Source organism: Lates calcarifer, linkage group LG15 (assembly GCF_001640805.2).
Source record: "Lates calcarifer isolate ASB-BC8 linkage group LG15, TLL_Latcal_v3, whole genome shotgun sequence".
In the NCBI taxonomy this organism is placed as follows: domain Eukaryota; kingdom Metazoa; phylum Chordata; class Actinopteri; family Centropomidae; genus Lates; species Lates calcarifer.
This window is the reverse complement of record NC_066847.1, coordinates 2,007,448-2,019,548: the sequence shown is the minus strand read 5'-3', so window position 1 is coordinate 2,019,548 and position 12,101 is coordinate 2,007,448. Positions and strand designations below refer to the sequence as shown.

Here is a 12,101-nt window from a genome sequence, read left to right as displayed (position 1 = left end):
AGATTCAGACCTTTCCTCTGGTACATGTATGTTTAGCTGTGCAGGCTTCCTCATCTCCACTAGATGGAGATGAGGAAGCCTGACTGAAGCTTTCCCTGGCATCACTGAGTATCCATTCTGTGTAAAATATATCTTCACTATCATTAGTAATGTATTCGCTCCCTTTACTCTGCAGATACTGTTTGTTGAGGCTTCTGGAGTTGATGACTTTATGTTATTCATAGGGAAGTGAGCACACTTTGCATTATTTGGCCTAATCATTAACTAACCTTCCTACATGCAGCTTCCAAATACGCAGCAGGAAACAGGTGAAACTCTTAGGAATGAATGTAGAAGGAAGTTCTGAGCGCAGCTCGTCACACAGCTAATGACCTTAATGAGTAAAAGCTTCATTAATGGTCTCTTCCATGTCATGACTAAAAGAACTATTTTTCCAAAAACACGTCTTTCTCGTTTTTGGATTTCAACATGATTTGTCTCAACTTGATTCAATTAATTTTCACCATGAAAATCCCCTCTGACACTTTATGTTTTTGCAGCTTTCAGCAAAAGGATGTTAGAAATTCTTGAGTAACTCGTACTCTCTCAATGTGCTGCTTAGTTTCACACTTTCCAGCAGGTTTTTTTTCCTCATGTGTCAGCTTCATCTCATTCAGAGTGCTGTCACCAAAGGGTTAAAAACAGACAAAGAACACTGAACACATCACACCAGTTCTCAGGTTTCTGCCGTACAGCTGAGTTTAAAGAACTATTCTTTGTCTGTAAATCTCTCAAGTTTTTAGGATCAAGATACATCTTTAGCTGTCATTTACCATTCGAACTCTCTCTGCCTTTCAGATCATCAGGTAGCAATCTTTTCACCATTCCCAAGTCCAAAGTAAAAACGGAGAAGCACCTTACTCTGAGCAGCTTTAAATCGAGGTTAGACATGTTTATATTTTTGCCTTTGTGCAACTGTGACAGGAAAAGACAGCAGGAAATGAAAAGTGGAGATTTCATGAAGGATACCGGGATGAGGAGTGCCAGTGGTGAAAGAGTTAACCCTGGAAATTACATCACTCCCTCTCTCTGCCCTTTCCCATCTCTTTCAGCCTTCCTACTCCGCCCATCCATCTCATCTCATCTCTCCCTCCCTCACCATTTTCTCCCTCTCCATCCTCTCCTCCCTCTCCAGCCCTCCTCCCTCCCTCTCCATGTGCCCAGCCCCTTCATTAACTCCAGTATGAAAGGAAAGCCTCTTGCCTGCAGTCACACTACCAGATCCTCACAGGAGCCTCACTCACACGAACCCCTCCTCCCCACATACTGACTCAGGCCTGGGCACAGATACAGTTGGCTGCCAAACCATAATCAGTGTACCTCTGAGTGAGGCCTTTTTTCTAACGCTGACATGGAGCTCCACAGTGTACTTAAAACCGTCCACCACAGCCACCTGGGTGAGGAGAAGCACCAGATGCTGAACTTGAACCGACGCCTGGAGACCTATCTGAGTCGGGTCAAACTCCTGGAGGAGGAAAATGTGCTGCTTGCGCAGGAGATTGAAGCTCTGAGACGCAGCAATCATGGAGCTTCAACGCGCAGGAAGGGCTTGGAGGAAGGGGTGCGGCAAGCAAGACTGGAACTGGATGCAGCCTGGAGGGCCAGGTTCCTCACAGAGCTGGAGGTTGGCAGGCTGACTGAAGAGTTTCAAGCCCTGGACCTTCAGAGACAGAGGGAGGCTCAAGCCCACGTGAAGGCCAAGACAATGCTGCAGCAAAGCAAGAAGGAGCTGGAGGAGGAAGAGAGGGCGCAGATCTGGCTGAGAGAGAAGGTCAGTCAGCTGGAGCATGAGATGAGGCACCTAATTCAAACCCATCAGGAGGATGTGGCCCACCTGGAGGCCACACTGACCCATTCCAGAGCCACAGTGCCACTCACATTGGCTCAAAGAGGCAATCAAACACCAAACCTTCTACAGCTGGATCAGGAGTTCTCCCAGAGGGCCTCCAGGGCATGGCAAGAGGCAGCAGAGGCTTATCAGGGCCAGTTAGCTCAGGTAGAGGAGTCGCTTAACCAGGCCAGGAGCCGTTTGACCCAAGTGGGCCAGGAGAAGAGCGAAAGCCAGTTGAGGCTCCAAGCCCTGGAAAAGGAGATCGCCTCAGCTCAGGACGTCAGGCTGCATCTGGAGAAGACGGCAGCTCAACAGAGACACAAACACAGCCAGGAGATCCAGCAACTCCAGGTGAGTGCACAACACTGATACCTGCCAGGTGCTACAGATCCTGTTAACTGGAAAATGTCAGAATGTCAAAAATAACAAATAACCATCAGAACTCAAACTGGTGCTGTAAAAACCTGCAGTTATTAAGTGACTTAAAAATGATAATGACGGAACGAATTAATGACCACAGCTGATTCATTTAGTGTCAATCATTTGTGTTTGTATACATATTTATGCATCTCTGTCTTCCAATATATACTACCACAGAAGAGAGTTTCTTCTCACTAGAAATGTCTTGCCATTTAAATTACTGCTTTGCTGATTTATTCCTCTTTAGAGAAGTTAGAAAAACAGGTCTTGTATGAAAATAATCCCCATGAGAACATCTGTTGCTGCATGAAACATACAGTCAGTCACGGTGTTCGATGCCTGTGTCAGTTTCACATAAAACATGTAGGTGGTTTACAATAATGTTACAAACCACAGGGGCATGTGAACACTTGATGATCATCATCTGCATGACTGCATGAGTCAAAGGTTCAAGCACATTTACTATTACATGCCAGATATGTATGACTGGTAAAGTCTTTAAAAATCATATAATCACCAGATGACCCTGTTGTTCCAACTGTAATGACCACATCAACAGTTTTTTTGACGTCTCATTTCCTGGTAAATATTCAAGGCCTTTAGTAACATGCCAGATGTCCCACTGAAGGCTTTTAAGAGCACTTGTGACTTTTTCCCTAAGGGCCTGTCCCCCCTCAGTATGCTCATTTCATATTCTGATGCACTGAAAACCATTTGGGTCTGAAAGGGGCTGGGGAGCCATATATTTGTAGACTGGGTCTGTTGGGATTAGTTCTAGGTCACAGTGAGGTCGTAGAGGTGAAGTCTCACTGTGTGGTCCTGAATAATTAGCAACAAGATTACATGGATGTGTAATACTAATATGCAGCTATAATATAACAGCATTCCACTTTAGGTGGAAGGTTTCCTCTTGCTAATATTTGAACAACCAGAAACAGTGGAACAAAGAATGTTTACTTGCACCTAATGAGCACTCATACAATGTAAGAATGCTTCCATGCCTTTTTTTGACTGCTTCCTCTTCCTGTTTCCCATCCTGTTTTGGCAGGCACACTTGGAAGGCCTGGAGGCAGAGAGAGAGGAGCTGGGCCAGCAGATCGATCATCTCCTCCTGGAGAACCGGGGCCTGCTGCAGATGAAGATGTCTCTGGGCCTGGAGGTCGCAACTTACAGGTACACTGCGCAGTCTGCTGCTTTTACACATCGAGCAAATCTGATTTCTGAAGCACCCTCAATTAAGAGGACTGTCACAAAAATGACTTTCTACATTGGTGCCAAGAACTTTTCCAGGAGACATTTAGAATGATGTATTGATCTCACATCTGTGTATTAGTTATGAAGCTATGGTAGGTAGCTAGGTATCAGGTTTCTTTAATATCTACACAAACAGAAATCTAAACACAACAATGTGAAGACAGAGACTTTTGCAATATTTTGCCCATAACCACAGTGTCATAAAATCACTGACTCATATCTAACTGGAGAGAAATATGTTTTGTGATCCCCGTGCCTCAATAACACCACAAGGATTATCATGATATTGGTGCCAGAGTATTGATAACTTAAAAATATTCCAAAACGATGATCATCTATCTCGTACCTGTGACCGTCAGGGGTTGAGACCGGTCAGATTGTGCAACAAAAGTGCTGATTTGCTTAAATTTGGAATGTACTGTTTCTGCAAACTAAATCTATCGCATCAAATGTACATTTGCAACATGTTCACCTTACATTGCACTTTGTACTGTTACCTCACTGCATTGCAATACACTACTAGCTGCATCTCATGACATTAGAGTTTAGAATTGAAGAGCAGGCAGAGTGTGGATTTCACAGTGTGGTTTCAGTTACTCTGCTGTGAGAAAGCAGAAGCTGTGGTTACACACTGATGTTAACGCGTTAAGACTTCACAAATAAATAAATAAATTAAATTAATTTGACTTGATTTGATAAAGGAGGATGATCTAGGGAACCCTTTTTATGTCAGACAGATGTGGGATCAATGCTACATTTAATACCGATTTCAACACTCGTATTTGTGTGTTTGATGATTGATAAAAGTCTCATCATAGGAGATGACTGCATCATGTGTTTCCCTAAACCAATTTTCACAAAATGCTCAGTCTTTATGACGAAAATGATTAACTCATTGTTACAATCACATGGAAATCCTTAATGCTCAGCTCCAAACTGTGATATTGATATTGACTTTTAATTATCCGCTCTGCTTCATCAAACTTTATCGTTATCAAGCTGCTGCTGAAAGAATTCTGAACGTTTATGTGTTACATAAAGGACTACTCTTATTTGGGGAAAATTGATTTTATATGTGTGTACAACTAAAGCTAAAACAACTTGTTGGTTATTTGATCATCAGAAAATTTCTCAGCAACTATGCATTGATAATCATTTTTGGCTGGACCACAACATTGAGTGAATGAGTGATATAGTTAAACAATGGTCGGACGGCTTTCTGACTTTCCCATTTTCCATCACTCATCATCAGAGATTGCAACTCATTTCTGTTTGCCAGCTCTGATACCGTCAGCTCCGGTGTCAGATGTTCTCAGAGTCCCATCTGCCTGCCGAGAACCACATGCCCATCGAGGGAATGTGCACAGCTAAAGCACAAACTACCGGTGTTATGGAGTAATCAGTGGCTGACAACACTCCCAGCAGCTCAGCAGGAAAGACACTTGATGCCATACATGGTCCAGTCACATGCTAGGTTTTACCCAGTCCTGGTTACGTAAAAATGCCAAAAGGGAGGGTCTTATAGACCAAACAATTTAAAATAATCAGCAGACTGATTCATCATTTTTAGTTGTAACTAACCTCTAAGGTATCAGGATACAACAACCAAGATGGAACTGTTTGTCCATACCTGTTACTAAATATCAGCACACATGTCCAACTGAGATATCTATGTAAACTCTGATTTAGATGCTTAGTTCAACTTATTCAGACACTGCTTCTCAGTAACAGCCTAGACAAACACTCTACGATGGGTGAGAGAAGCTGATGAATAAAGACCCGTCCGCCGCCGGTGCAGTCGTCTGGACTAGGACTAAAGGTCATCTCATTGAAACAGCAGCCTCTGTTGTCTTGGAAAAAGAAACTTATCCATTATGGAGCTCTATGGTGGTGTCTCCTTGCTCCTTCCCCCACCTCCTCAAAATATTGACCCTCACCCTTCAATGAAGAGCAACCGATTTATGAGCTGAGGGAGTCTAGAATAACAGCAGAGGGGAACGGGAGGGGGGAGGACACAACTAGAGGACAAATTTCAATGTCATTCACTGCACATAAAACTGATGTTATACTTAGATGTTGTGTATTGCAAAACTATATTTAGTATTTTAATCTTAATCTTGTAAAGAAATGCAGAAAGCAAAAGAAGTTAATACTCCAGACACGCATGGAGACGAGTGTGGTCCACATGTGTGAGTGAAGACAGTGGTGTTAGTGCTGCATGGACTGCTTATAATATCTGCTGCCATTTTGTGTGTGTCCACTCTGTGTGTGTGTGTGAGGAAATGATGGTAGAGGTTTGTGCGCTGCAGATGGCTCCTCAATGGCGAGGCCACTCCTTCATTACCATAACAACAGGCCTCAGTCTGTTCCTGCTGCTCAAGAGCAACAAAAGTCGCTCTTCGTTCCTGTTCCCACCCACTTCTCTGTATGCATGATATCAGCATTCACTCATCTACATCCTAAACATCACAATATTACCACATCTTCAGACTGCACAGAACTTGAAGTTGTTGAATGTAACCTGTCTCTGCTGTTGTCTGTTTCTGCAGAGCTTTACTGGACAGTGAAAGCCTCAGGGGAGACAACTCTTTGCTAAATCAGTCAAGAAACATTTCCACTAAAGGTAATTAAATGAATAAACAATATCCATACATCAGCACCATGTCAGTGTTTAGTGCCTCAATATGCTGCATAAATCCTCTCCTTTACTTTCACTTGAATACACACCCTTGGTAAAGGTATAATTTCACTTAAGTCTAACTAAAAGCCCCTCAGAGTGGGGGACATGGTTGATACAATTTGTGATCACATTAGTTTAACTGGGGAGTGGTAGGGGGAGGTTGCCTATGGGGGCTGAGCTAGGCACTTTTGGTCCTGTAATGCAAGCCACCTAAGACAGTCCCCAAAGGTTATTGAGCCATATGGCTTTGCTTTCCGGTAACTTAGACAACAGTGAAAGGAAATGACAATCAATATCTCCCCATTAGTGTCCAGACTCCTTTGAGAACCTATGTTTTAATAATGCTTTGAGGGGGCAGGTTCTGCACAGTATTTGTCACATTAAGATTACTGGGGATTATTTGAAGTAGTAGTCAGCGCTGTGTGGGGATATCGAATGTCTTCAGATACGGGATATTTGGCAGAATTGTTATGCAAATATGGTTGATTTCATCTAAACGCATTGTATTCAAGAGACATCAGTGCAGGTCATTATTACAGCATTAGTTCATTGTGTATTCATGAGTTCTGCTCTTATCCTCCACAGATGCAGTGTTCTGTCCTCAGGGGGTTTAAAAAGAATTACCAAACCCCACTGACTGCTAGCCACAAGACTACTTCCCTTTTATCTCGCCGTGTTATAACAGGAACAGCACCAACAGTAATTCATGCAACGGCATGCAACAACAGCTATAACAGCAAACCTGTAACTTTCAATGACACTCCAAAGATTTTAAAGAAACCCAAAGATGCAGACACAAAGTCAGAAGCATGGGAAACCCCTTATCCAAAAATACTGCAGGATGGTGCTGTTGAAAACTTCAGACCACAGGAGGTTCATGAGAAAGTCACCTATGCTGAGCCTCTGTCACCTCCTAATGAGCAAGAGGATTTTGCTCAAATCACATCAGGGGACAAAGAAGGTGAAGAGGAATGCAACAGCATTCATGATAAAACTCCCAAGGAAACACCAGTGGTGGAGTCATTTGTCAGTAATCAAGTTGGGTCTGGCCTGAGCAGTGAGCCATCCTTCAATGGTGACGCGAGTCACCGCCAGTTTACAACATCCGACCTTACACCATACGACATGAGAATGACAGAGAATGTCTGTGTCTACTCTGGTGAATCTGATAAGGATGTAACTTGTGAAATTTCTGTTCAAAAAGAAGATGTGCAACAGCCACCTGCTTTAAGTGATGCAGGGGGAAACACAGAGTGTATAGGCAAAGCAGTAGAGCATGTGCAAGGGGAAACCTCAGATTCTGAGACTGACGCAGTACTTGAACCAACCTTTGAATCCAGGACTAGCAGTCCAGCATCTGAATGTGAGCCTGGAGAAAGTGTGTTTAACCAATTGACAGATTTCAGCCGAGATGAAAGCTGCTCAAATGATGATGCAGTTGAGATAAAACAAGAAATAAGCTGTTCTGTGTTAAGAACAAATGAGACAGATGTTGAGGATAAATTGTACCCTGATGGAGAAGAGATGGATACATGGGATAGTGTAATAGAGAGGAAGGTTGATTTGAATGCAGACCATGGAATAAAAAAGGATGAAACAGAAGGACAACATGCTGAACCAGAGGAAGATATATCAGCAAGAGAAGCAGAGCATGAAAAGAGAGAAATTAGCTTCGATGTTGCTACAGATCTACAAGATGACAATGTGTCCACTTCAGTGATGGACACACAAGTAGATGATGATGAACAGCATGCTGCATTAAACCAAGAGAATGACAGAGAAGACAAAGAAGAAGAAGATGACGAAGAGGAGGACTCTCAACATGTCTGTGTGTCATGGAGGACGGAGCTGGAGAGCGACAGCTACGCTCAGGATAACACTCTGGCTGACACTCGTCCTCTGATTCGATACAAAAGTGACGAGACTGACGCCAACACTCAGGCATCACACATGGAGGAAAGTGAGTCCAGCGAAGGCGAGCAGGAAAAGAAGATGGGAGAACCAGGAAGTGAAATGTGGAACGAAGGCAAGTCGAAGAGATTTGGAACTATGGAGGATCTGTGTGAAGAAGTTGAAGGGGAAACGTTGGACAAGGAATATGACCTGGGATATACTCATACTGAGGACAGGGATGTTGACCATAGTATGACTGTAGGTGAGAATGCAGCATCAGAAAATGCAGAAGAAATGATCAAGAATGTCAGTGAGGGGTATTCGGATGAAGAAACTGAAGAATTTACCAAACCCATGGTACCCACAAATGTAGATTACGATGAGGAGCTAGAGACAGACAGACTAGTGGAGCAGGAGTTAGAAAATCTATCTACAGACCGCTACAGTGCTCACTTTGCTCAACAGCAGGTCAGTGAGAGTGAGGACATGCTGCAGGGCGAGTCTGTCGAGAAAATGACAGAGCATGAAGAGGCTGAAAAAACAAAGAGCGATGACACGTCTTTCTGTGCAGAGTCTGGAGTGGGGGTAAACAACGAACTGGAATCTACTACAATTACAGATCAGCCTTATGAGAACCTGTATTTCAGTGATTCATCAGTAGAGTCTCAAACAGACACTCTGGCTGATGAGGAGGTCCAACATAAAGATGAAGATGATACAGGTGCTTCAGAGAGAAGGGAGGAAGAGGACGAACACAATGTGTCCATGGTGACACATGCCGATGTGACAGGAAATTGCTCAGGTTTTAGTGACTTCATCATCACACCTGATGTGGTGGAAGTCAACGACTCAGAGGACCCAAACGCTGTGCTACAGGAAAACCTGCAGGATGACGCTGCCCCCACTGAGGTGAAAGAGGTCGCACCTGTAGAAGCATCCAAGTCTCAAGAGCATCTTGTTGAGGATGTAGAGCATCAGTCATTCTCTGATAATCCAGAAACAGCTGAGTGGGAGGTCCTAGAGAACCCAAGTGAGGACTCTGAAATCAGAGATCAGAATGAACATGATCAAAAATGTGATAATGTCCCTGACTCAGCTGAAATTTACCTCCATGATGACAGAGGCTCTGATGAGGTTCTGACACATAAAGAGGAGCCTCTGGAGAGCTCCCCTGACAGTGTTCCTGATGAAAAAGATATCTTTCTGGTGAAGGATTCAACAGAGCTTCTGAACACACATGGCAAAGACAACAGCCTCCACAGTGTTTTCAGCTCTGGTATAAAGAATGACTTCTGGGTGTCCTCCTTGGAGACTGGTGCCGCCTATCAACCAGATGATGTCTGTAATGAAGCAGCTGAACAAACCAATCAAAATCTGGGGTTTGGTGACGACCTAGTTTGGGGGAATTCAGACAACCCTAATGTGGTTAATGGAAACTCTAGAGTTGACACTGATTTATCTAAAGCCGTGTCTTCTAAAAAAGAGCAGGAACAGATCCATTCTGAGGTGAAGCAGGTGTTGTGTAAGGATGCTGATGAGGGAGAGTTGGGCCATTCTGAGGACTCTGAAGTTGAGGTTGAATCCTGGTCATCTGGGGAGGAAGCTGTATAAAAAGTAGTGAGAAACCTGAGTTAAACCAGTTTTAGGCCGAATCAATGTTAGTCAGAATAAAAAATATGTTTTCTGTATCATGCATTTACAACAAAAACCAAAGTTGTGCCTTGGTGTGCACCTCAGTGACGCTAACCACCAGTGTGCCAATTTTATCTCTAAAGATACTGAGATCTTGCCTCGTTTCGTAACATTTTTCGTCCTCCTAATTGTTCAAACCTTTCAGCCTTTCAGTGTGCATGTTGTGGAAGAAGATTTAGAGCTTCTGCATGAGGTGACTGCATGAAGACAGAACAAAGAATGTCATTTGAAAGTCAAAGCGTTTATTGATCGCTGCCTAATCTGATTTTACTGACTGATGGAAATCATTGTGACCAGAAGGGTGGGATTCTTTGTAGAGCTGCTATTTCACAATGTATCAAACAAACAGCTAGTGAGTTCTCTCATTTCACTGGACAACAACTGTGCATGTTTTACAGGTGACAGAATGAGTAAATAAGCAAACTATTTTGTTTCCATTTGATTGGTCTGAAGAAGCAAATTGATTTCCCCATTCATTTCCATCCATGAAGTTTTTGCTGCGGTACATTTACAGTCTGAAATAAACAGTAGATTATGTGATACACTCTGAGTCTCTTTGTTTGATCATTTATCTTGTTTGAATGGTATTATCAAATTTGTTGTAAAAATATTTAGCAAAGTGCAGTTCACTGACTGTGTTTGTCCTCTGGAAACCTGAATGAGATTCTACTCATCACAACCTATCAGAGCTTACTTTTTCGGTGAATTGGTAACAGAACCCTATTATCTTTTCTTGAGAAAACAAAATAATAATCTCCCTGAGGTATCCTACTTTTATACAGACAGTGTTCAATTAATACAATTAGCCATTCTTTCAAGAAAAAAATATTTTCCCTACATCTGGCATCAAATTATATTGTTCTTTCCAGGGAACTTCCCAGACCTTCTCCACATTATCAAAATGAAAACTGTAAAATAAAATGTTACCAGGGCAATTATAGAATCATGGTAATGTATCACGCAGTACCTTTGCTAACAAATAACTGGAGGAGGCATCTGTCAGTAACTATGGAGCTGAACATTACTTAAAAGAGCGAACTGGTCAGTGATGATTGGTGAGACAGGCCTCTAAAACTATAAACCTTTTCTTACAGTTGCATCCTTAAGACAAGGTCAAAAAAACAGTTGCTTGCTGCCTTCCAGCAACATCCATCCCTGTTTCCTTTGGGGTTCACAGTGAGGAAGGCTGTGAAGCTGTGTCTGGACTTGGCAACATCCCAGCTTCACTGACCTCCAAGCAGGCGAGCTAACAAAGAAGCACCGGGGCCCTCCACAAGCAAACAGCCATCCCATGAGACGGTCAAGGAAAAGGGACGAAAGAGGGAACAATGCGTGACCTCACCTCCTCTCCTTCCCGCCCCCCACTCCCTCCTCCCCCCTTGTCATTCATTAGTCAGTTTACCAAACAATGATGCCTATTTTAGTGGGTGCTCGCCTCCTCGCTGCCCAAATCTGCCCAATGAGAGATTCAGTGGGGAAGGAAACCACAGACGGCCTTATTCACTGTGAGAAGGCTGAAGTGCTGGAATGGTATTACGGCAGCTGTCTGGCATGCTCCTATTCTCCACCTGTCAATAGAGCTGTCCTACCCAAGACACACTGTTAATACCTCAGATTACAGCAGCAACAGATGAGATTCAAACTGAGGAATTCATTGATATTAGAATTCATTTCTAAATACTTGTAGTATACTAAAGAAAAAGATATCTGTCCAAGTGCCTGCGGTGAGTTTTTATGGACTTTTTGGTTTGTGTGCCTTGATTTGTGTTTGGCTCCATTTGATCTACAGCAGATGCAATTAATGTGGACTTGTGTCCCACCTTCCCTGAAAAGAGCTCCTGAATATTTTACTAAATAAAGCCTGGTAACCAATAAACAATAGTCAATTTAATCAAATAAATGTGAAAAATTACTAACTGTTTTTAAGGACAAAAATCCACCAACTTTTCTTTCACATCATCCTCATATATGCACTATAGCATTGTTTCAGTTAAGATGTTAATTAATGGAGTTTGGCTTCAACTGATACGGCTAAATTTAAAACAAACCTGTGAGCATAAAGGGAACCTGAAGTGTTGGTGTAGTTAAAAGTTAGTCTGGCACACTGCTCAGATTTGAAGACATTTGGCACAAATTAGTAGCTACCACTAAATCATCTTGGAAGTTGGGAGTATCTTTTGATGGCTGCATGAATCATTTTATTCCTTGGCAATGTAACGCAGTAAAACCCTGTTACCGAGGGTCAAACCAACCGTCAACAACACGGGTCTGTGTGCCAAGTTCTCACTAACA

The 12,101-nt window shown here is 42.8% G+C and overlaps 1 protein-coding gene across 1 annotated transcript; it reads left to right on the top strand.

Annotated features, from left to right (window-relative positions):
• The first annotated feature begins 1,087 nt into the window (after positions 1-1,087).
• nes (nestin) lies at positions 1,088-10,353 on the top strand. Its single transcript, XM_018678677.2, is given in 5 exon segments — positions 1,088-2,221; positions 3,339-3,463; positions 6,094-6,167; positions 6,810-6,835; positions 6,837-10,353. Coding segments are annotated over 5 exon segments (3,948 nt in total). The 5' UTR covers positions 1,088-1,390; the 3' UTR covers positions 9,729-10,353.
• Positions 10,354-12,101: the final 1,748 nt, after the last annotated feature.